The sequence below is a fragment of the Setaria italica genome, chromosome VII (assembly GCF_000263155.2).
Source record: "Setaria italica strain Yugu1 chromosome VII, Setaria_italica_v2.0, whole genome shotgun sequence".
NCBI lineage: Eukaryota > Viridiplantae > Streptophyta > Magnoliopsida > Poales > Poaceae > Setaria > Setaria italica.
In genome coordinates, this window is record NC_028456.1 from 22,094,025 (window position 1) to 22,118,718 (window position 24,694).

At 46.3% G+C, this 24,694-nt stretch overlaps 4 protein-coding genes across 5 annotated transcripts; 2 read left to right on the forward strand and 2 right to left on the reverse strand.

Annotated features, from left to right (window-relative positions):
• The first annotated feature begins 7,465 nt into the window (after positions 1 to 7,465).
• LOC101785181 (protein FLOURY 1) lies at positions 7,466 to 8,866 on the forward strand. The gene has a single exon (XM_004975815.2). It carries the CDS (start codon positions 7,719 to 7,721, stop codon positions 8,604 to 8,606), a length of 888 nt encoding a protein of 295 aa, XP_004975872.1. The 5' UTR covers positions 7,466 to 7,718; the 3' UTR covers positions 8,607 to 8,866.
• A 212-nt stretch (positions 8,867 to 9,078) lies between these two features.
• LOC101785588 (putative pentatricopeptide repeat-containing protein At1g09680) lies at positions 9,079 to 12,179 on the forward strand. 2 transcript variants are annotated; one of them, XM_022828307.1, is made up of 2 exons: positions 9,079 to 11,802; positions 11,886 to 12,179. In XM_022828307.1, the coding sequence occupies exon 1, from the start codon at positions 9,569 to 9,571 to the stop codon at positions 11,387 to 11,389; it is 1,821 nt and encodes a 606-aa protein (XP_022684042.1). In that variant the 5' UTR covers positions 9,079 to 9,568; the 3' UTR covers positions 11,390 to 11,802; positions 11,886 to 12,179. The 2 variants fall into 2 exon arrangements, with proteins under 2 accessions (XP_022684042.1, XP_004975873.2); XM_004975816.3 differs by having other exon boundaries at positions 9,079 to 11,797.
• On the reverse strand, positions 12,103 to 14,490 carry LOC101785992 (vacuolar iron transporter 1.1). Its single transcript, XM_004975817.2, has 4 exons — positions 14,162 to 14,490; positions 13,037 to 13,122; positions 12,809 to 12,923; positions 12,103 to 12,519 (listed from the first exon to the last, which is right to left on the reverse strand). The coding sequence occupies exons 1-4, from the start codon at positions 14,398 to 14,400 to the stop codon at positions 12,219 to 12,221; spliced, it is 741 nt and encodes a 246-aa protein (XP_004975874.1). The 5' UTR covers positions 14,401 to 14,490; the 3' UTR covers positions 12,103 to 12,218.
• A 5,332-nt stretch (positions 14,491 to 19,822) lies between these two features.
• Positions 19,823 to 22,482, reverse strand: LOC101786397 (anthranilate synthase beta subunit 1, chloroplastic). The gene is made up of 8 exons (XM_004975818.4): positions 22,267 to 22,482; positions 21,989 to 22,155; positions 21,418 to 21,488; positions 21,272 to 21,309; positions 21,076 to 21,186; positions 20,891 to 20,990; positions 20,296 to 20,431; positions 19,823 to 20,170 (listed from the first exon to the last, which is right to left on the reverse strand). Exons 1-8 carry the CDS (start codon positions 22,376 to 22,378, stop codon positions 20,069 to 20,071), a joined length of 837 nt encoding a protein of 278 aa, XP_004975875.1. The 5' UTR covers positions 22,379 to 22,482; the 3' UTR covers positions 19,823 to 20,068.
• Between the last annotated feature and the right edge of the window lie 2,212 nt (positions 22,483 to 24,694).

Sequence of the window (24,694 nt, forward strand, 5' to 3'; positions counted from 1 at the left end):
GAGCTGATAATAGCCGCTAACCATCCCCTAGGCTCAGTCTCCTGAGTTTTACTTATCAGCTGTGTAATTTCCTCGCGTTCCAGAGCCCACACACATTTCACCATATTGCACTCTATCAATGAGTGCTTCCAAAAATCAGGTATACCACAAATCGAACAGGTGCTTTGAGTAGCCATATTCCTATGGTGCAATACATCACCTGACGGTAAGGAGTGATGAGCAAGCCTCCAAAAAAACACATGTATCTTTGATGGTACCTTAACATGCCATAGCGACTTCCATTCATTTTCTTCAGACCTTAAATCTGATCTCCCAGCAATATTCTTTAGATACACTGTACCTCGTTCTTTGTTTACAACCAACATCCTGTAAGCTGAACGAACTGAGAAAATACCCCTCTTTTCATGGTGCCATGCCCAGAAATTCTTTTGTTTCCGAGTGCAGAGGGGTATATTCATAATCGCATCAACATTAGACGGACAGAAAACAGCACGAAGCTTTTGGACGTCCCATGAGACCGTCGTGTGATCTATTAGCTTGCTAACCATCTGCAGAAGATCTGTCAAGTCCATCCTAATGGGGTGAAGATAATTTGCTCTCGAAATCCAATTCATATTCCATGTATGTGTTGATTCTCTGGTTCTGATCCTCCTAATTAATCCCCGCTCCAGAACTTCCCTGCCATCAAGTATGGATCACCATATCTGAGAGGGAGAAGATCCCAGATTAGCATATAAGAAATCCACATTTCGGACGTAAACTGCTTTTAAAATTCACGCACTTAACGAGCTCTCATCCATGAGGATGCAAGATTAAACAACTCAATATCCCTGAAGCCCAGGCCGCCCATGCACTTTGGTTTGATCATCTCATCCCAAGCGACCCAACACTTTCTCCTTTTTCCATCCTTGCTACCCCACCAGAAGTTCCTCAATAAACCATTGATGTGATGGCATAAATCTCTAAGGAGCTTAAAGCAGCACATCGAATAAATAGGTATAGCCTGTGCAACTGATTTAATCAGTACTTCCTTGCCACCCGACGACAAGCACTGCTCCAGCCAGCCCTAGACCTTTTTCCGCACACGATCTTTAATGTATTTGACAGCCCTGTTAGTTGAAACACCCATGTCTGTCGGCATGCACAAGTATTTTTTACTCAGAGATTCATTATGAACATCAAGGACTCCCTTGATCACCTCACGAAGAGATTGTCTGCAGCCCTTCGCAAAATGAATTGAGGACTTGCCCATATTAATCCTCTGTCCAGAAGCTTAACAGTAAATGTTGAGTACCTCCTTGATCTCCTCTGCACTTTCCCTATGAGCTCTGAAAAATAGTAGGCTATCATCTACGAAGAGTAAGTGAGACACCACCGGAGCCGATGGCGCCACTTTAATCCCATTAAGTACGAACGACTGATTCCTAGCTTTTAGCAGGCATGAAGGGTCCTCTACTGCCAGCAGAAACAGATAGGAAGAGATAGGATCTCCTTGTCGGATACCCCTCGACGGTTCAAAATTGTCAAGTCTATCACCGTTAAAAAGATCTGAAAAAGAGACAGTAGTTACCAGGCGAATCACTGTCTCAACCCAACATTGGTGGAAGCCCAATTAGAGCATGATCGCTTGCAGGTAGTCCCACTCAACTTGGTCATAAGCTTTTCTCATGTCCAACTTCAGAGCACAACATCTCAATTCATGAGGCCTTTTCCGCTTCATAAAATGCAGACATATATATGCCAAGATTATGTTCTATGTAATAAGACGCCCAGGTACAAATGCAAACTGCTCTTTTGATATAACCCTAGGCAACATTTGCTTCAGCCTGTTTGCAACAACTTTCGAGGTGATCTTATACAGAACATTACAAAGACTTATAGGTCTAAACTAGCCCAACTCCTCTGGATCTACCACCTTGGGGATTAGAACAATAAAAGTATCATTTATTGATGTAGCGTCCTCCTCCCCTCTCAAAATCCTCAGCACTATTGAGGTAACTTCAGTTCCACATAAGTCCCAATGCCGCTGAAAGAAGTGTGCCGGAAAACCGTTAGGCCTCGGGGACTTTCTCGGAAGCATATGAAACAAAGCTTATTTGACTTCCTTCTCTGAAAAGGCTGCAAGTAAGTTGTTGTTCATTGGTGCAGTAACCTTCGTTAGGACTGTACTCAACACTGCCTCCATGTTATTGGTGCGCTTAGAAGTATACAACTCTTTGTACAAGCTAGTTGCTAGATTTCTCATCTCCTGGACATTTTCTGTCACCTATCCATCCGATTTTTTCAACCTTGTGATCCTATTTCTTCTCCTCCTTTTGCTAGCTTGGATATGAAAAACCTAGAATTTCTGTCACCTGCAAAAAGCCACATAATTTTGGAACATTACCTCCGCATTATTTCGTCTCTATGGTTCAATTCCAAAATTTTCTCCTTGATCTTAAGCTCCACATGAGTTAGACTCATCCTCTACGGGTCAGACTGTAGCCACTCTAGCTCTTGTTTCAGCCTGCGTAACCCCCGCGTACATGCCTAAATGTGTTCCTATCCCACCTGACAAGATGGCTAGAAACTTTCTTCAGTTTGCTCTGTAATTCCTGCTGGGTCGTTGCCTCATTCTCCTTCTACCATGAGTCCAGCAGAGAGTTAGAGAACTCAACATGGGATTCCCACATAACTTCGTACTCGAATCGTTTCTTTCCTCGAGGCCGCTGCTCCTCCGACCTCCAGCTCAGCAAGATCAGCACATGATCCGAGGCGGCTGCCGACACATGCTTGCATTTTGCCAAAGGGAAACGCACGCTTCAGTCCAGGCGCACCCAGCAATAGGAGCCCCTAGCTATCTTCTTTTCATATCTTGGCTTCTCTCTTGCCCACGTGTTCCATTCGATGTAACACTTCATTGAAATCACCAATATACAACCATGGGAGGTGCAATGATGACTTGATATGTTTCAACATATCCCAGGTCTTGTGCCTCTCGTTTGTTTGTGCTTCCTCGTAAACACAAGACAAACGCAACGGGTCACCATCCTCTTCCTAGACTAATGCATCAATGTGGTATTGAGAGTAAGGCAAAAAAGTCACACTTATATTATTATTCCAAAAAATATCTAATACGCCATTGCAGCTCGAACTACTGATAGCAAAGGAATTATCAAAATCAAGAGTCTACTTGAGTCCTTCCACCCATGTCTTGTGCACCTGAGTCTCAAGAACACAGACCATTGATGGGGCAACATCCTTCGCTAGCTTGCGAAGTTCCTTAATATTCACGGCGTTGCCGAGTCCACGACAATTCCAACAGAGGCAACTCATTGGGACTGGTGGCGCCCCTCACTGGAGGAGTTCATTCACAACAAAAGCACCCTGCTTGGCCTTTGCTGCTGCCGCCATCGCAAATAGCTTGAGCTTGGGGAAGAAAACCAATCTGCACACACCCACGAGCTCCGAGAACTATTGCCCTGCCAAGGCCGTGTAGTTGAGCCGGTTAGCTCCTTGTTCAGCTAGAGCAGGAAGACAAGTAGGAGACGCGGTGCAGGGACAAGGACTAGAACCTTTGTCAGCGATGACCGCCTCCGAAGTTGCCAAACCCCAGGAGAAACCTAGGCCTCCGCTTTCTTCATCTGGGGTACAGGCAACGTGCATCATATGTGAGCGTATGTTACTGTGTTCCAAAAAAAGATGATCAAATGTGCTTGTTGGGCCAAAGAAGAAACTTTTAGCAAGTTTTGGATCCTACCTATGTAGTTCATGGGTCCAAAAAAGCGTGAGAACCGCCATGAACAGTTCATGGGCTGATAAAAAAATATCCTAGAGCACAGACCAAGATTTTTTGGCCAGTGTGGAGGCAGGCTGTGTTCACAATGTGAATAGGTTTCTCTTTTTTAATTAAAATCTGAAATAGGCTCAATAGGTTAATCCTTAGCTTGAGGATGGTTGAAGGAGCATCTAAACCCCTAATTTGATTTTGACGATTAATGATAACATGATCATTGTGACTAACGTGTGTTTTGCAACGGTATTCAATAAGTTATGGGTTTTCATGGTATTCCTGGTCCCCATTATGTGATTAAAATTGTATCATTTCTAAGTACTAGCGTGAAGACTAACGAAAAGCAACTTTCAAGTGTCGTTTGGTGTTGAGAGACACTTGGATTAGTATAGGTCTTTTTTTTCCGTTGGCCGTACTATAAAGGGGGCGAAGAGTAGTAGCTTGACCGAGGTGAGTCCTTGAGTTGAGTGGATGCACAATTGTGAAACTAGGCACTATGTAGCTCAGTTGAAGCCCTGGGATATGATGAAGAAGTAGTGGAACTCAAAGAAGTTGAATTCGATGAGTTACCACAGTTAACTTGGAGAAATAGGTGTCACCGGCTGATTTGATGATCACCCAGTGTGTCACTGAATCAGTCGGTGACCGCAGGCCACGTGCAGAGGGATGCACAGGCACACCGATTGATTCGGTGGCTACAGGAATACCTCAACGAATGAGTCGATGGATAGTAGCTGGGTAGATGCTGTTTGTGAGACACTGTGAACCCCGACTGATACGATGGGTGCCCATGTGCCCCACCAAATGATCGCACGATGTCTGTAAGACATTGTGACCACCGACTGATACGGTGGGTACCCATGTGCCTCACCAAATGAGTCGGTGCAGTCAACTCGGGTTGCGATCGGCTCAAAATCAGATCGGGTTGTTTTGGATGATAAATAAGGCTGCAGTGAATGATACAGTGGAAAGAGTGATTGTGCACCAAATGAGTCGGCGACTTCTTAGTAGCCGTTGTGAAGCTGTATTAGCTGCTTGCACCGATTGATACGGTGCCTCCTTAGGACCATTACTGGATCAATCGGTGATGGGTTTTTTTTTTGCACGTGAAAGCAACGTCTAGTTTCTTTGCCTTAGCCTATAAATACCTCTTGGGCTGGTTCATTTCAGCTCTCTTGGCACTCAGTCAAGTTGATAGGATAAATTTGAGGTCAAGGGCATGTTGAGCACTAGAAGTCAATTGAGAAGTTCTTAATAGAAGATTAAGGACATCATTAGTACTTGGAGAGTAGCAAGTGCACATCCATCCACCTCTTTGGCTTTGTGGAGGTCAAGTGAGGGTCTTTGCTTGTTACTCTTGGTGATCGGCATCACCTAGACAACTTGGTGGTGGGTTTCTTGGTGAGTTCTCAAGGAGGTAACTTGTGAGAAGCCCCAAGAAGTGCTGTGCTGGGTTTGGAATCCGCTGATCCGGAGTGGAGAATGGATTACCACTAGCGAGCACTTGGTCCTTGCGCGGATCAAGGGGGAGCTATACCCTTGCGTGGGTGCTCCAATGAGGAATAGGGGAGAGTGTCGACTCTTCGATACCTCGGGAAAAAAAATCAGCGTTTTAACCCTCTCTTTACTTTCTGCATTTCAATTCCTAGAATTTTCATGCTAGAGTAGGGTTAGAGCTAGGTTGCAAACTTTTTATGTGACTAGAATAGACACTCTTTAATGATATAGGCACATGGGGTGGTTAGGCTTGATGTTAGGTTTTAATTTCTGCAAAAATTTGTAGAAGCCTAATTCACCCCGCATCTTGATCCTTTCAGTGATATGTGTGTGTGTGTGCACGTGTGCATGTGTGTGGTGAGTAGATTGCACCCAGTATACAACAACTTGTCAGGTGGGTGCAGATTGGTCCAACAACTTGTAAAATGCTCCATCTAGTACAATAACTTGTTGGGTGGGTGCATATTGGTCCAGAAACTTGTAAAATACTCAATCTAGTACAAGAACTTAATAGTTGGGGTGCACAATGGTCAAAAAAACTTGAAAATTCTCAATTTAGTGTAATAAATTGGCAAATTGGTGCTCTATAGTCAAAGTGATATAACAAGCCACGTATTTGCTAAGGCAAGGTTAGAGTATATAATCGCGACAAGTTATTAAAATTATTTGACCATTGATATTCATGTCGAAATGGTAACGTATGTCCTAGCCTCCGATGTTTAGGAATTAATGTTATGCCTTCGTAGTAATTATTTTACACAATGATTTAATTTTAATTAGGAATATTTGATTTCATATTCAATGGGCCTGTTCGCTTCAGCTTATAAGCTGGCTGAAAAGCTGAAACGGCTGATTTGTTGTGAGAGAAAAACACTGTTTGGTGGCTAATAAGCCGGCTGAATAAGCTGAAGCGAACAGGCCCAATATTAATAAGTTCACCATCAATATTTTTACATGTTTGATTATTTGTTTTTTGAACTAAAAAAATCCCAATATGTTAACACATACTAACAATACCTTTTAGAATTTTGATATAAATATTTTTTAGAGCCTCGTGTACTTGATTAGAAAGTAAAAATGAGATAAATAATAGAAACATATATTTTTCTCTACAGTTGTTGAATACATGAGCAGAAGCAAAGAAGAAAACCTAAGGTCCCACGATTTCTCTTATGTACTTTAGTCTCTCAGTGATGCCAATGGTGTCCTTCTAAATTTTATTCAATTTTGACTAATGAACAAATAAGTTATGTACACAATACAGAAGTAACAGAACTGGTCACTATCAATGAATTTATCAACAGAAAAATAATAATTATTGATTGGAGGAAAATTCACATGCACATACATCTACTTTGTTTAATACATCGTTGTTGTAATGTTTGGACTATATGTGCACCTATTTGCTGAGTTATTGCACTAAATTTAGCATTTTACAAGTTGTTGGACTAATCTGCACCCACCTGTCAAGTTATTGCACTAGATTGAACAAGTTATTTGATCAATCTACACCCGCCTAACAAGTTGTTGTATGGCTCTGTATATGTTTGCAACCTATGGAAGTTGTTTAAATACGCAAATAAGGAACGAAACTTGCTCGTGTCATACATGGAACTTGCTTGCAACCCACAAAACTTGTGAAACCCATATGAAATCGGCTTGAAATCTCAGAAATTGCATCGAGTTTCAGATGATTAGTTCCATGGAAATTCCAATGGAACTTGGTAATTGGAAATGTCTTCCCTGCACCTCCTTTTTTTTTTTTCCGAACAACCTTCCCTTCACCTCCTATCCCGCAGTGTGCCAATTTGGACTATTCGCAAATCACAAAGTCACAAAGCCATCAGTTTCAGGTAGACAAAAATCCACGGAATACGTTGGCCGTTTGCTTCCGATGCCTTTCTGCTCGCCCAGGTATTCCCACAGATATCTAGGTAGCTATACCTTTAGTGCCACGTCACGTACACGGGGGACCCACGTCAACATGACCCCATCTGTCATCCAGTGCCACAAAGTACACGGGCCCTTTTTTTTCTTCAAAAAAGACGAGACGACTTGTCGACTACCCATGCCCCATCCTTTTCTCCGGGCCCACACAAACCGAAGCCCATACGCTGACAAGATAGGCCCACTAGATTTATCAGACCCGCACGCCAGCGACACCTCCCGCAACTTATCCGCGGAAATCTCGTTTACTCCCTCCCCTCCCCAAGGCTCCAACAGGCAACAGTCCAACTGAAACCCTACGGCTGCTGCTCCCCTAGCTTCCCAACCCAAGCGCCTCGTCTCCAATCCCCCCACGACGCCCCTCCTGAACCCGCATCAATCGCCCATATTTCCTCCACCTCCAACCGAATCGGTCGAAACCGCGGCACGACCCCCCAATGCTCGCGTCTTTGGGTGCAGTCTCACCTGAATCTTGAGCGATTTTCGCCCTAGCTTGGTCACAATGGGCCGCAAGAAGAACGGCGGTTCCGGTGCCGGCTTTCTGAAGCCGCTCGGCGGCCTCCTTTCCGCCAGTATGCCCGGAGCCGGCGCGGTGTTCTTCCTCGTCGGCTCCGCGCTCGGCTTCGTGGCGGTGCTCCACGCATCCGAGTCGGAGGGGGCCGGCGGCGAGTGGGCTTCCGCGGCGCGGGGGGCTGCTCGGCGGGCTGCTGAACTGGCGGACTCGGTCGGCTCCCACCACCTGCTCATCGCAATCTCGCTTCTCTTCCTAGCCGCCAGTGTCTGGCGCCTCGGCAAGCGCTGCGCCGCCGTGGAGGGGCTCGCCGGCAGCGCGGATTCTGCGGTGCGGGCATTGCTCGTGGGGGGTGTCGTGTGCGCCGTTTGTGGGTCGAAGATTCAGGCCCTGAAGAGAGGCCGCCGTGTTGCGGAGCGCACCCACTCGGATTCCTCGAACGGCTACCCTGACAAGCCGATCTCGAGGTCGTTGGCTGCTGAATTCGAGCAGGAGGCTGACAAGGATGAAGAGGATAATGCAGGCGAAAGCAGCGATTCAGATGAAGGCAATGTGCAGTATCTGAGGAGGAGGCTCAAGGAGGAGAGGCTGCTGAAGGAGGTTGCGCTCGAAGAGCTAGAGAAGGAGAGGCTGGCGGCGGCATCTGCCGCCGATGAGGCCATGGCCAAGATTGCCTGCCTGCGTAGCGAGAAGGCGCTGGTGGAGAGGGAGGCGAGGCAGTTACAGGAGATGGCAAAGCAGAAGCAGCTGTATGATCGACAGGTGATTGAGTCGCTCCAATGGGTGATCATGAAATCTGGAATGCAAGGCTGGGAGCCTGAAGCCGCATCTGATCCAGCTGCGTCGGAAACAAGCGAGGATGACAGAGATAGGAAGTAGCTAGCCCCGGGTTCTTAGTAGTTGGATGTAACAGTGAGGAAGGCACTGTGCTGGGGAAGTCATTGCCTGCTTGAGTTCTTTGTCCTCTGATCAGTTTTCAGCAGCCAAACATGGCATAATGGCAAGTTTTGATAAATCAGGGAGGATGCTCTATGCCAAACTCTTGAGAGATCTGTAATATCTACCTGTATATATACCATCTTTTACAAGTTGTTTAGCTACTTAATATGATAAAAACCAGTACTAGATCGTTCTACCTTGCAAATGCTCATAGCCACATCATCTGTTGTCTATTGTTCTTGAGATCTCTGAAGAAGTATTTAGCAGATTTTGGAGTAAGATGGTGGAATTAACACTAAGAAAATTCTGTAGTTCTGTTACTATAGAGTCTGAATATCAGAATACTGGAACATAAATCATTACACTGGTAATACTGGATGCTTGGTTTCAGCTTTAGGATTGTCAGATACCTGTCATACCGTGTTTGAGCAAAACATAATGAACAGCAGCAGCACCGTCAATTTTTTTCTCAATCTGTAGTTTTCTAATACAGTATGCTGCAAAAACTTGCATAAACTTCACTAGCTATCTCTGCCATCTGTTTGCATATTGGCCACAGTATAATTGCCTCTATCTTCAAGCACCTCAGTGCGGTGGAAAGTTCACTGCAAAAATTCCTGCTCCTGTGTTGTCTTCAAAGGCTTCAGTAACTTCAGTGATCAATGCAGATAGTTTCGATTTTGTCTTGGTTTTTTTAAGAGGAAGTGTTTAAATGATTTTGCCAAATCTGAATTGCCCCTTGTTCTTGAAAGCAACCAGTAGTTGCTAATTATTCTGAATTGCCTTGCAGATTTACCAAGTGAACCAGTATTTACCTTCGGTTTGTTTTCTGCACCACGGTGGAAGTTGAAGGACATCTTTAAACTTGGCGCTCTCCCTCCCCCACCGATCAGGCGACCACAATGCGCAGAGCCCTCCGCCCCCGCCCCATCCAGCGCCGGCCGCCGGCCGCTGAACCCCCGCCGCCCGTTTCTCCCCCATGGTACGCCGCGCCGCGGTCGACGCTCCCGCCCCCGGGCGAGGCCGATCCCCTCCTCGTCGCCGCGTCCGAGGTCGCGTTCGCCCTCCCCGTCCACCCCGCGCCGCTCCCGGCCGCCGCGCCCGCGCCCCTCCTCCGGCTCCTCCCGGCCTTCACCTCCGCGCACTTCCTCTCGCTCCTCCGTTGCAACCCGCTCTCCGTCCCGCCGCTCCCGCTCCTCTCCCTCTTCCGCATCCTCCTCGCCTCCCCTCCGGGCCTCTTCCGCCACACCCCGGCCTCCTTCCTCTCCGTGTCCCACCACCTCCACGGCCACCGTCTCCCCCATCTCGCGCTCCCCCTCCTCCGTCTGCTCGTATCCCGCCTGGGCCGCGACTCCCCGCAGCGGCTCCTCACGCAGCTCCTCTCCACGGTCTCCCCCGATGACCCGGCCCCTCTCGTGTGGGAGCTCGCCAATGCGTATGCTGACGAGGGCCTCCTGCCTGACGCCTGCTCCCTCGTCCTCCTCGCGCTCCGCAGCGGCGTCCGTGTCCCAGTCACCGCCTGGTCTGGCATCATGAGCCGGCTTCCCACTGCTCCCGAAGCCTACGCCTTCTACCTGCAGCTGCTCGACGCGGGCGTGCCCCCAGAGGCCAAGCTCTTCAACGTGCTAATGCGCGACATGATTAGATCGGGCGAGCTTGCCAGCGCGCGGGACGTGTTCGATGAAATGCTGAGGAGGGGTGTGCGGCCGACGGTTGTGAGCTTCAACACCTTGATATCAGGACTATGCAAGGCGGCCAATCTGGACAGCGCAAACGCTCTGCGAGGGCTAATGGCGAAGGTAGGTGTCGCGCCAGATGTGTACACCTACGGTGCTTTGATGCAGGGGTTGTGCATGGCAGGGAGGATACAAGATGCATTGGAGATGTTTGAGGAAATGTGTGAGAGGGGCGTGAACCCCAACACTGTAGTGTTCACGACATTGATAGACGCAAATTGCAAGGAGGGAAATGTGGCAGCTGGGTTGGAGCTGTACCGGGAGATGGCAGCAAGGGGTGTCCAAACGGATTTGGTGGCATACAATGCATTGGTGAATGGCCTTTGTCGAGCGCGGGATTTGAAGGCTGCCAATGACATTGTGGAGGAGATGAGGAATACGGGTCTCAAGCCGGATAAGGTGACTTACACCACTCTCATTGATGGATGCTGCAAGGAGGGGGAGTTGGACATGGCAATGGAGATGAAACGGGAGATGTCGGATGAAGGGGTTGCATTGGACGAGGTCACTTACACGGCGCTCATCTCGGGACTGAGCAAGGCAGGGCGTGCTGTTGAAGCAGAAAGGGTTCTATGCGAGATGATGGAGGTTGGTTTGGAACCTGACAACACGACTTACACAATGGTGATTGATGCTTTCTGTAAGAATAGTGATGTGAAGACAGGCTTTAAGCTACTGAAAGAGATGCAGAATAAGGGTCGAAAACTGGGAGTTGTGACATATAATGTGGTTATGAATGGGCTCTGTAGGTTGGGCCAGATGAAGAATGCGGACATGCTTCTGAATGCGATGCTTAATATTGGGGTGGCCCCAGATGATATAACATACAACATTCTTTTGGATGGACATTGCAAGTATGGAAAAGTTAGAGATGCTGAAGAACTGAAGAATGCGAAAGGAATGGTTTCAGATTTTGGGGCTTATACTTCACTAATCAATGAAGTTGTCAAGAAGAAGCCAACTAAGAGTTACCATGATAATAGATAGTTTTGCTGGGTAGATACAGTTATTTTGTACCTCCCTACCTGTAACAACCTCAGATATTGAAGATTGAAAATGCAGGATGAATATACTTTGCATCGTTTGGTACAGATACCCCAAGCCTTGAAGGTTGCTGTCAGGGATGAGCAAACAGGTTCTGGCAAGTGGCAAATCAAGGACTAAATACGTTCATGATTCTCTGTTCAGTCAATGTATCTTGATGGCACTTTGCCAAGATCTGAGATGTCTAAGCAACTGGTCTACCTGGTGCATGGATGTGCTTGTTCCTGTTGGGTTCAAACTACTTTGCAGTCATGCTAACATGACAAGTAGCAGATTTGCGTCTGTTTAAAATGTAGAAATCACAATTCACAGCCAATTTTCACAACGTGGGCAGATATGAGATTATTGCAAGTAAGGTGTCTCTTCTTATTACATTATTGAAGTACCTATCTCTGTCTAAACCTACTTATGGTTAATAATTTTTTTTTTTCCCTTTCAGGAGCTAAACGTGTGATATCATCATCCATCTTGGTTTCATGGCTCACGTAGGCGTCTGTGGTAATTTAAGTTTGCTTGTCATCACGATTGAATATGTAGTGAGGTGTCATGTTCAATCTTTACTTGACCGAAGTGCCACGCAGAGTTATTTTGTTTACTGTTATCTTCCCCAATATTTATTCATAATTAAATAAAATGTAGAGTAGACTATCATCAGCTTCATCTGCAACTAGACAATGTAAAGAGATGTTCCAAAAGAGAAATATTACAACTTTGCTTAATTTATTGCATCCTACTGAAACTTTGGTAACCATGTGCTTGAGGCCTCAAACAACTATCTAGCTTGAACAGCCTTTGCCATCCCATATGCTGCAGCTGAAGCAAGCGCTCCAATAATAGCAGTCTGGACAGCGCTGGTGAATGGGCGGTTCCCAGTAAAGCGACCCTTGATGTAGCCAAAAAAAAGCAGCGCTACCAGTGTGACTCCGACAGATGTGAGCATGGCATTTTGAGCTGTGGAGATGAACATGTAGGGCAGGAGAGGGACCAATCCACCGATCACATAAGATAGTGCGATTGTACAGGCACTTTGCAGGGCCCTTTTCGGATCTGGTTTCTCCAATCCCAGCTCAAACCTGAATACATATTGCTCTAGTTACTTGAGAAAAGCATTTACCATCCGTTAATGATACTTGTAAGTTCTTCTTCATCTTTCATAGGGTGGTTAACGACTATAACAGTAGTATGTTTTTCATTCTTTTCTTGAATATAAATATTTTCATTCCTGACAGCTTATAAACTACTGCAAAGCTATTCCGCTTCTGTCAAAGCATTCCAAGTTATCCATCAGGATTCATGGACATTTGTGTTCCAAGTACAAAAATGAGTGAGCAGGCTATTCAAAAGGTGGAACCGGTGATGTACCTCATCATGAACTCTAGCCAAGCTTGAGGATTCCTCCTGAGCCCATCTATGACAGGGCCATACTCGTGTGGCTCGAGCCCATACTGCGACATGATCTCTCCAATCTCAGCAGCCTCTGGATGATCAATCAAGGATTCAAAAACACCAACGTTCAGTATGGCAGTCATACACACACATGAATGTGGCAACAATGTCTCATGAAGTGTTTTTCATGTGACATCCATGTACCAGTGTCCGGGACGGTGATGATCTCCTCCTGCTCCCTCTTCATCTCCCGCTTGTAATGATCTGCCTCGCTCTGGGCTGCAAGGTACCTACCACATGGCGCCGGCGTGGATCAGAAATTCGGAATCATGCGTTAGTGGAAACTTTTTGAGTTGAAAACAATGTGGTGTTTGTCTTCCTCAGAAAAAAGAAGATTAAAATTATTGTTCTCCTGTTTGCTGTGCCTAAAAGCTGTGATAACACAAAGTGTGCTCTGGTAGCAAGTCGAAGAGGGGCCGCACACTTGTCTATCACGAGCTAGCTTTTCTCCTAACGATTCCCTTTTTGGGTCTGGATGAGGGCAATTCACAAGTTGAGTTGGTGCTAGAGCACATGTCAATATCTGCTGAACAATGCAAAGATTTACAGGCTCATGGTTTCTCAGTTCAGTGTTCGTATGCTATGGGTACCAGTGCTACGCTCAGGTCTCAGTAAGACAACACGTCTCTGATTCTGCAGTCAAAGACGCACGCAAAATTCAAGACGCTATTTATGTTGACTGGTGAAGAAACAACGCCAAACTAAGGGGGTATTTGGATCCCCGATCTAAATTTTAGCCCCTGTCACATCGAATGTTTGGACACTAATTAGGAGTATTAAACATAGACTAATTACAAAACCAATTTCACAAGCCCTAGGCTAAATCGCGAGACGAATCTATTAAACCTAATTAGTCCATGATTTGACAATATGATACTACAGTAAACATTCGCTAATGATGGATTAATTAGGTTTAATAGATTCGTCTCGCGATTTAGCGTAGGGGTTCTGCAATTAGTTTTGTAATTAGCTCATGTTTAGTCTTCCTAATTAGCATCCGAATATCCGATGTGACACGGACTAAACTTTAGCTCCATGATCCAAACACCCCTTAAGCATCTTTTAGTTTGCAAAAGAAGAAGCGATCTACCAACCAATTACCTAAAATATATGCACGCATGAACTGAAAACTTTGTCCAGAAAAACTGAAAACCACGTAGGCACTCAACGTAAAAGACAAAACAGAAGGCGCTGGTAACTTGGGCTAGATCAGGCGCTAATGAATGTGAGGGAGGAAAAGAGAGAGACGCATTCTGATGAGGTGGTTACCCTCCGAGTCCCATGGAGATGGCGCCGGCGGCGACCTCGGCGAGGCCGGCGGTGAGGACGAGCGAGGAGGGTGCGCTGGCGCCGGAGAGCCCCGCGGCGAGGGCGAAGGGCACGGTGAGGCCGTCGGACACCCCCATGATGACGTCGCGCACCACCTCCCCCGCCGTGAAGTGACGCTCCCGGTGGCTCGGCCGCTTCTCCAGCATCGGCTGGCCCCGAGAGGCGCCGTCGCCGTCCATCGATCGCCCGACGCCGGTAGAGACGAAGCGCGCGTGGCGAACAGCGGACGGGCTCTGCCCTTTTGTTCGAGAGTCCGGGTGTGCGGGGGACTGCTGGTTTGTGAATTCCGAATCTCCGCCTCTGTTTTTATAGGAGTCCATGGAGCCCTGGTTTTTTCCCTCCTGAAACGGGCCCGTGGTGTCATTGGCCCAAGGCCAGACAACGCATTCGTGTCATCGTGTGCACATCGTGAATCATTTGATGATCGAGACAAGTATAAAGAACAAGATCGTGTAATAGGACGTATACCTCATATTAGTGTTGAGATGGAGTAGATAAAATAATCAATGATAATGCTAAGACACTGGTGTCCAGGTGAAGGAAAAAAAATCGGACGCTACCTCATCCACATCTGCCCAGCAGATATTATTCCTAACGTTTGACCACTCATTCTTTCCAAATCGGCTCATCTCCACTACCTAGCCAAGCTACTCCCCCACCTAACTCCATCGCTTGCCATGCCGGATCTCACCACAAACTGCAACTCGCCCCTAGCGGCGGCCCGCCGCGCCGCCTCTCATCGCCGCTGCCTTGGCGAGTCCCGCCATCGTCGTCCCCATCCACCTCCTCGCACGCCAAGCCCAGGAAGCCCGCGCTCGCTGGTGCCCTCAGGGTGGACGAGTCACTCGACAACCCGAATCTGGGGCCTTCCTCCTCAAGCAGGCGCGTGACGCCATGGTCTTCGAGGGCGGCGACGCCGCGCGCCCTTGAGTTCGCCGAGCGTGCCGCCTGGGCGCTCGAGCGACGCGGGGAGGGCATCGAGCTCGAGCTCGCCAGGAGCCTCCATGTCGCAGCAGCCATCCACTGCAGCCTAGGACGGCACGCTGACACCATTCCCGTCCTCAAGCGTGCTGTCGCAGTCGTCACGCCGCGGGGTTCTGCAGACGGTCATATTGCAATAGGTACATATTGGTATTGCAATAGAGATTTTTGGATGTTGCAAGTGCTATAGATAGATGCGCGGTGTGTTGCAGATGAATGCATCTTGTGATGTTGCACGATTCTGAGATGTATCGATGTTGCAACGGTTAGCTCATCATCTGTTGATTTTTCATGTTGCAATGTTTGTTCCCGAACTAGCTCAACCTCAACCTAACATATGGTGATTTTATTTTGGAAATGTTGTATGAAACATGTGTGCGATGTTGTGGTGGGAATTTTTCCTCACGAATATTATGTTTACATTGAGCTATTTTTTCACATATTTTTCAATGTTGCAACCATAAATTTTCAATGCTGAAGTTGTTTTATTTTGATGTTGCGATGGAGCGCCCAATGAGAAAATTCTCATCGGACGTCCGGGCGCCAGCAGTGTCGAATAATCAAACTGCAAATTTACATGAAACCGACACACACGCTTCAAAAAACTTTAAAACACAATGAGATGAGCCATATTCGGTATACTAATAGTGCATAGTGCATAGTGCAGTAGTATACATCAATAACCAATTATTATACGAATGAGATTTGAGAGCGATTGTCCATTGGCTGGCTAAATTATTAGCCATGCTCTTATTTTACTGATTTTAAGTAGAGTCTCTAAACATAATTTATAAGGCACACTAAAAAAATCAATATAAAAAATGGTAATTAATTTGATAGACTTTAATATGATTAACGACAATAGTCATGGGCAATTTTTATTAGCTACAAATAAATTTTTAATACTTATATTCTTTAAAATTACTAGTCCATCCAAGAACTTGGGTTAATAGAATAGTTCATTACCAACTACGGATTCAATGACCTATACAAATCATGAAAGGAAATTAAAAAGCTTTCGCTCCGGTACACACTTGTTGTTCGTTACTCCGTTAATTGCACTATTTCAAGACTATTTGTGACCTAGGTGTTCGTATTGCAATATTTGTTGTACAGAGAAAGTGAGAACATCATTGAATTAGTTAGATTGTATCCGGACATAGAAATCACTCTCCATTGATTGCCATCACCCAACAGAACACTTATTAGAACTAGAACAAATTAAGAGGTTTATCATTCACTTTGTTGCAGTTGCACGGCCTTATCATCTTGGCTGTTGTAGGTGTGACTAGCTCCAGCAGTTAAAGCCACAACACAACATGCAGCAAGCTCTTCCGATCATCTCATAGATTTTCGTAGTCGTTGCATGCAATGTTATTGCTGGTTTTCACGGTTGCTCCTTAGGACAGTAATCGGTTTCTCACTCAACCTATTCTTGGGTTGCACTGTATTTGTATTTGGGTGCACTGGCATAGCAATGCAAAATTTGAAAAGTGAGGGGGGTGGGGGGAAAGCCTCACATAACGTAGGATCACTCATATCTTAATCAAATAATGAACTTATAGCGAGAGTTGAACCTGTAGCAGAACATGATTTGAAACGATTGTAAACAAAATGCTAATCCTAAAATCGTGCCCTCAAATTATATTTTACTTGTGTTTAACAGTGTATTTAGCTACATTTCTAATAATTATGTTCCTTACTAGTCCGTCTAAGAACATGGGTTGATAGAATAGTTCATTACCAACTACGGATTCGATAACCTAAACAAATCATGAAAGGAAATTAAAAAGCTTTTGTTCTGGTACACACTTGTTGGTTGTTGCTCCGTTCATTGCACCATTTCAAGACTAATTGCGATCTGATCTAGGTGTTCGTCTTGCAATATTTGTTTTACATAGAAAATGAGGTGTATCCAGACATAGAAATCACTTGCCATCACCCAACAGAACACTTATTAAAACTTGAAATTATTCATCTTAAGTGAACAAATTACGAGGTTTATCATTTCAGTTTGCTGCAGTTGCACAGCATAATTACCATCTTGGCTGTTGTAGGTGGCTAGCTGCAGTAGTTACAGCCGCATCACAATATGCAGCAAGCTCTTCCGATCATTGCATAAACAAACCTTCGTAGTCGTTGCATGCAATATTATTGATATTTTTTACGGTTGCTCCTTTTGCACTGTATTTGTATTTGGGCGCGGTAAGGCAAAATTTTGAAAAGTGAGGGGGTGGGGTGTATGCCTCCATTGCACGTAATGTAGAATCGCTCATGTCTCAATCAAGTAATGAACTTATAGCTAATCCTAAAATCGTGCCCTCAAATCATATTTTACTTGTGTTTAACAGTGTGCTCATGGTATACCTAAGGATGTTAAATTTGTTGGATGCAATCGCCATCCTCTAAAACGTTATGGTTTACTCGTACACAACAGTTCAGCTCGGATGAAATTCAAGTAGAAAGCTAGCTATATGTATGATCTCGTGTGTGTATATAGCAACGGAATGTACGGGGAAGTTGCATCATCCGATCTTCCGGACCTTGAAAAGTTTTGTCATGCTTCCTATACGCGATATGTTATGAAGACAATCACTGTGTACTGAAGAACATACCAAGCAAAAAATCAATATATCGTACCCTGCATGTGTATGATAGATGCGTTTTCTAAAAGTTTGTCCAGCTCTGTTACAATGCGACTACAATTTATTTGGCAAGTACAGAACAAAATGAAGCGGCTATTACTAAAGTTGCACGATGCATCCATGATGTGCACATCGTGAGCCATGAATTGTCCGGGCCACCGGCCGTATGCCAGATTGATCCTGCGGGCCGCCCGTAACGCATCCCTCGCGTCTCGCACCGCCGCGGCGGCAGCGTCCCGCGCCGCTGCGATGGCCTCCCGCTCAGCGCGTGCGGCCGCCGCAGCCGCAGCGCCGCCCGCTCAGGCCTCGATGCCTCCACGAAACGCTCCCCACCAGTACTTCTGCAGCGACGATTGCGAGCACTTGCCAGGTAACCGATCCCACCCTCATCCATCTCACAAATTCTTTGTGCTCGCGACAAACCAAATTGCACTGCGATTCGATCGCTGTGCGTGCTTGACACCACCAACGTTTACGAAACTGCCATAGATGATGCCAAGACCCCGACGGACAAGGACCTCGAGTCGGACGAAGCCGTATGAGCCTTGTACGAGCGCTGGTGCAAGGCTTTCAACAAGGAGCGTGACCACGCCGAGATGGCTCGCCGGTTCAAGATATTCAGGTACCGTGCGAAGCACGTGCACCACTGCAACAACCGTCTTCCTCCGGATCCGGAGGAGGCGGCCATTTACCATCGGAAGAGGAGAGAGGCCAGGCTACTTCTTTCGAGAGGCGAGGAGGTCTCGAGCTACGACGAGTGGTACCTGCCAATGGAATTGGGTCCGTTCGCCGATGGTGGAGACCCGGTTATTAGCGAGCATTATAAGCAGCTGTTGAAGGATGGAGCTGTCCAGTGCTGCTGAAGATGTTACAGCAGAGTAGTTTGCTTTAGGGAAATCCCAGACCCTGAACCTGAACGAGATGAACTCACCAAATCACTCCACTGTAATAAGTCGTGCTTTGCTGTTCCATGCGTGCTAAGCTATGCTTCTTGGTATACAAAATTATGCTTCTGTAACATCTTTTTCTCTAAGCGGTCGTGTTGTGTTCCATATGCTTCCACCTGTGTGCAAAGTGTCTATTTTAGTCTTTTGCGTTTACAGGCACAATAGTTCAAACAGATCAAGATCAAGTATGGAGATAGTAATATATGACAACTGTTTGAACATTAATTCGTTGAGCATTAGGACGAAACTAAAGGTGAGTATTGTCATGCCTCTAAAATTCAAAAATTTTACCATTATCGTTCATGCATTGTTCGTCAATGTATAAGTTAGCTGTATAGTTGGAGGCATTATATAATGCCTTCGCTGATGATGTCTTTTTTTTATCTAGAGCTAACTTACTGTATCTTTGAGTTATCCTTCTCCAAGAGCCGTGCATGCTTTAGGATAAAGTTGTGCTTGCATCTTTTGCACATAACTTGCTCCAAATTTCTTTCTCATGGCAGGGAGACGACAATTTTTTTATTTTCAATTTGAAGATTGCTGAAATCTTTGTGCTCGAGTGTATGGATAGATAGCACAGTGTTTCCAGCTGAAGAATTTTTCCATTTTGTGTCTCTCCATTCGCCAAGGTTGTTCCTTGCTCGTCAATTTTAACTACTCATGGATACTGTTTTGTTATTATCTTGTGGATTTGCATCAGCTAGTGATTATCGAAGATCCTTTTGTTTTATGAGGCAAATTCACTTAGCAATAAGGATCTCATGGAAATTTATTTGAGCCACTTATAACTTTCATTCTAGGTCTTATATCCAAATGCCCAGATGACTACATAGGCTATTTGTTGGAGGTATGGTTGATTTGCTACGGGCTCAATAGGCTGACCCGGCTCCACCAAGCTATCACCATGACACCAGGACAAGACCGACCGTGCTGGAGAACAGCAGAAGGTTTGGTAGTACGAGCAACACCAGAAGTCTTGCCAATTTGCCATGGGCAGAAGCCCAGAAGTCCCATAACTAACGGGAATGTTGCCAAGGCCTGCTTGCCGAAAATAACCAGATTTATTCATCGAAAGAGCACCAGCACCGGTGCTTATTTCACCAGATGAACTTTATTCGAGATCTCAGTCCACACGGCTTAAATTACAGCAACGAATGAAGAGAGGAAAGCTGTTTCCTAGTTAACTTTCACTGCCAGCCCTGCAACTGCAGGGCTCAAGCGACTTTTCTCTGCTTCTGCCTGATCTATGGAGACGCTGGCAGCACCTATCTCCCCTACGAACGCTGCTTCTCCAGTTCCTCAATGAATTTGACGAAGTTGAGGATGATTTTCTTGCCCTCAGGGGTGATGATGCTCTCCGGGTGGAATTGGACGCCCTGAAACAGTTAGTGTTAGCACTCACGACAAGTATACAGCTCCAGGTAAACTTCGTCATCATGGCTTAAAGGGTCAGTGTAAGCATCAACTGCCGTGCACGTGAAGGATTGGGAAGTATAAATACCTGGATGTGCTTGTACTTCTTGTGACGAGCAGCCATGATAAGCCCATCTTCAGTCCATGCAGTGGCCTCTAGAGCATCGTGTGGGAAGGTTTCTTCCTCGATGACCAAGCTGTGGTACCTCGCGGCAGTAAAAGGGCTGTCCATGGAAGCAAAGGATGGTGTCAAATCAAATGCTTACTTGGGAGGGCAGCGCAAGCTGAATTAAGAAACAGCTTTGGTTTTCTGATAAAAATGTTATTTTGTCAGTACTATGTGAATGTTATATAACCATCTCCCCAATAGCTCAAGTAAGAAAACATTTATGTTCTTGAAGAAAAGAAACAAAAAAAATTAGGAACTTCTCATAGATAGCTGAATGACCTATCAGTTAAAAGGAGAATGAAGGACATGATGTTTGCTATGACTAATAACTTCAGCGTTAGTTGCATGTCACAATGTTAACTAACAAAATAGCACTTGATGAAAACTAGTGACAATGGGAATTAGTAACTGTGAACACTACAATAAGCTATGGGCATCAGTAAAATGTAAAACAATACACATCACAAACAAAATACAATTTGGCTGACTCAATGGTTCAGAAATCAAATCATACTTTGGCAAGCCATTAAATAAGGCCTTTCCTAATTCCTCGTCATAAAAAACTGGAGAGCTTTTTCCATGCATCACTCCAGAAGGAGCACGGATAATCTTTCCTGCATATTCATGTACATAAAGGTTTGAGAGATAAAATATGAGGTCATGGAAAAACTAGTGACCTGGTACAAATATAATTCTTACCTCCAAATGCCTCCCCGATGCACTGCAGACCCATACAAACTCCAAAAATTGGGATGGTTGGGCCCAATTCAAGAACAGTCTGCAATGATATACCAGAATCTTGTGGTTCACCTAATAAAGAACAAATTTGAAAGTATTTTGTTATGCTCAGGATTCAGAGCTTCAACTCTTGAGGTATTCAATAAGACAAACTTACCAGGTCCTGGAGAAATAAGTATTCCTCTTGGGTTCTTCCTACACAATCATGAAAAAAGGAGCATGATCATCAAAATGAGAGTTTCCTTTTGGGATAAAAAGCATCCACGTCAAAATTGAAAAATGCTCTAAGAGAACTATATATACCTTTTTACATCCTCTATGGTCAGTTCATCATTACGATACACCTCGAAGTTTAATCCAAGCTCCCCCATATACTTCATCATAAAACACAAAATGTCAAAAAAAGGCATGCTGGGCTCATAGCATATGTTTTAGTAAAGTGCAAAATGAAATGTATCTTGAAAAAAAAAAGGATAAATGGATGCCACCTATGAGGAACAATTGAAATACACGCCGTTAGCCTAATTGTCAATAATAATGACATGCCCCAAGAAAGATCTATTATCCTAAGATCTAGCATCAAGAGCGAAAATAAAAGAAATAATCCCATCATGGCATAACATCTCATCTTGCGAATAGTCAAACATTTTTCAATCTAATTAAAGCCGAAGGAAAAATGTTCAAACAATTATCCAGAAATGTGCAAAGAACAACAGCATTTGAGCAACCAAATGAACAATGCTGCACACATGCCACGGGAGAAGATCGCCGCCACTCATCTCGAGTAGCAAAGGATATCACATACACAGATCACAGAACCAAAACGATTCGGAACAAGGGGACACGTCCCAAACAAACACAAAACGGCGTATACCTGGCAGAGGTTGTAGGTAAAGCTGTCGTAGTTGTCGATGACGATGATGGGCTGCTTCTCCGTGGCCGGGCGGCCGTTCAGGTCCGCCACCGGCGCCGCCACCGCGGCGAAGGCCACGGGGGACGCCGCCCTCCCGCCCCTAGCCGACAGCACGCCGCTCGCGAGACCTGCGGGTGGGAGGCAGCGCAGCCAAATCGGTCAACAATGAGCCGAATCAGGCGAGGAAAGGCCGCGCGGCCCGAGGGTGTGAGAGTGAAACTGGGAAGAGCGGTCCGTACGGGGCGTCGCCGGGACGCGCGCGAAGGCGGGTGCATGGGAGGGAGCCGGGGAGCGCGCGCGGGCCGCGGCGGTCGCCGCGGAAGGCGCCGCGGCGAGGTGGGAGCAGGCCATTCGCGGCTACAGGGAAGGGGGGCAGCCGGAGGGGTCACGTGGTGGAGGAGCGCGGGGGAGAGGTGGGCTTCTGCTTATATAAATAGAAAACGGGGCCTTTTGTTTTTGGTCGGGTTGGAACTTGGAACGGAGGGTAGTGAAGGGATTTTATTGCTGATCCGATCGGATCAGATCTGAGGGGGTGGTGGCCTCCGGCAGTCTCCGCTCCTCGTGGTCTTTACGAATTGAAAATTTCAATCGGTAAGCACGAGCGGCGCGGCGTGTCGCTCGTTTTTTTTTTCTTCTTCTTCTCCTTCCCCTCGCGCGGTCGCGCCACCCGCCGAGGCGAGCGCCGTGCCCGTGCGTGCGCCGGCCGCGCCTGGAGCGAAGTCAACAGCCTACTGCCGCCGGTGCCTTTCGTCTGCGCGCACGGCGTACCCCCGCCCCCACACGACGCCGTCAGCTGGGCCAGCACCTCTTCCTCGTGGTCGCGGCCGTCGCCGTCGGGGCACGAGGCCCGCGCGTGAGCAGTGAGCACGCGAAATTCGCGTCCAGGGTTTTGGAAGCGCGCGCGTGGTGTGCCCCACCCCACCGGCAAGGTGGAGACGCCGGTCCTGCTCCACCGCATTGTTGCAGGACCGGATGGCGCTGGTAGCAGTGGTAGGTGGCTGGGCAGAAGAAGGGGATTTTGTCTCGTGAAATTCGTGGCTGCTGTCCAATGCTGCAACTTTGTCAGAAGCTTGTTGTTGGGTCAAATTTTGTCTCCATCGAGCTTTTTTTGTCTTTCAAATCTTGAGGATGAATGGTTCGATCGGGTGTTCATCGATGTCTAGCCGCGCTGAATGAATCGTCCGCGGATAGTTTATTTATACAGTCAGCCAATTGAACAACACTTTGAAAAGAGACGAGGGGAAACGCTTGTTATAGAAGAGACACCCAGCGTCGTTGTCTGAGCATGCGGGCAAATTTCTTGTATTCTGGTTGCGATGCTGCTGCTACGAGCTACTAAGTACGAAGATGTTCCCAGTTCCCACACGGAAAACATGTACCAGGACGTGCCACCGTTTACGAAGTCGCAAGCTCTCAGCTGCTGTCCAACACTTCTGACGGTAACGGATGTATGCTGCCACTTCAGGCCCTTGAACACGATCTTTCTCCTTCGGGTCTCTCGGTTCTCTCGGAACCATCCGGAACGAGATCTATTCCGTACGGATTAATTTGACTCGGTTTAAAATCCGACCTAAAATAACCGTTCGGTTTGGATCGGAATACATCTGGCCTTCATTCTATTTCAACTTGTTTTGGTTATTCCAGCCTCTTAGCGCTCCAGAATCAATCCCCATGTCTTGACCTTCAGAATGAAACCCACAGGATCGAGTGACACAACCAGATCCACTCATTCCCCTCCAGGAACGAATCCGTTCCATGATTCAATTCAATCGTGAACAACCGACCAAAGCCTCAAAGTTTTTGGATAGACAAGGTGCCAATCATTCTGCTAATACGATGGAGAGCTTACACATGGCAAGAAAGGAGATTTTAGATTCATGCTCCGCCAATTCTGGTGGGAAGGACACACAAGCCAAAGGAATTCAAATGAGAAATGGGAACGGTCAAAGAATGTTCTTCAACATGGAGGGTTTTCTCTAAGAGGAGCTCTGAAGTCTGCCAGGAGTCCTTTGAAGGAAATCAACGGTAACATGCTCGATGCTAGAAGATTAAGCTCAGTAATGTTGGATGGTCACATTGATGATGCACTGGGTCCGGGAGTTCCAGCGCATCCTGTGGGGCAACATGCTACTGAAGCCATGATGTATCTGATTGACCCAATGCCCTGAGTCCGTTTAATTCTGATAACAGATCACTACAGCCGTTGAACCAATCAATCCTGATGTATTATCATCAGTTAAAGATGATTATCTGGATGCAGTTAACACGCCAGAAGACCTCTTAGAGAGCAGAACACGAGAGAACAAGATCAGACAAGAAAGAAGATAAGAACCAGCATATTCGCAACCTGGATTTAGACAAATTTGATGTTGCTCCCATTGTCAGCTCCCCAATCAATGAAAAAAATAGCATTATATCCTCTGGCAGTTCCAATCAAACTGCAGGCATATACACATTCAACCGAAGGAGGCCAAAGAGCGAACACCTTGAGAATAGTGCTGAGGATTCCGTAACTGACAAGAGAATCCATCTTATGGATCCAGTAAAGGAATGCAAATCTTTTTTTAAGACGTGCATAGCACGTTTTCATTAAGAAGAAGAGAATTACAATAATGCAACTTCAGGAGAGATCTCAAAGCGCAAAGTTACAAGAGCCACCACCGGCGA

Excerpts from the sequence above, each read along its gene's own strand:
- LOC101785588 (XM_022828307.1), top strand. The coding sequence starts at position 9,569 with ATGCGCAGAGCCCTCCGCCCCCGCCCCATCCAGCGCCGGCCGCCGGCC.
- LOC101786397 (XM_004975818.4), bottom strand. The coding sequence starts at position 22,378 with ATGGCCTGCTCCCACCTCGCCGCGGCGCCTTCCGCGGCGACCGCCGCG. Across the intron at positions 21,489-21,988 it reads TTACCTACAACCTCTGCCAG|TATATGGGGGAGCTTGGATT; the intron begins GTATACGCCGTT and ends TTTATGATGAAG. Across the intron at positions 20,432-20,890 it reads TTATTTAATGGCTTGCCAAA|CCCTTTTACTGCCGCGAGGT; the intron begins GTATGATTTGAT and ends TTCCATGGACAG.
- LOC101785181 (XM_004975815.2), top strand. The coding sequence starts at position 7,719 with ATGGGCCGCAAGAAGAACGGCGGTTCCGGTGCCGGCTTTCTGAAGCCG.
- LOC101785992 (XM_004975817.2), bottom strand. The coding sequence starts at position 14,400 with ATGGACGGCGACGGCGCCTCTCGGGGCCAGCCGATGCTGGAGAAGCGG. Across the intron at positions 13,123-14,161 it reads ATCTCCATGGGACTCGGAGG|GTACCTTGCAGCCCAGAGCG; the intron begins GTAACCACCTCA and ends GCCATGTGGTAG. Across the intron at positions 12,924-13,036 it reads CATCACCGTCCCGGACACTG|AGGCTGCTGAGATTGGAGAG; the intron begins GTACATGGATGT and ends TTGATCATCCAG.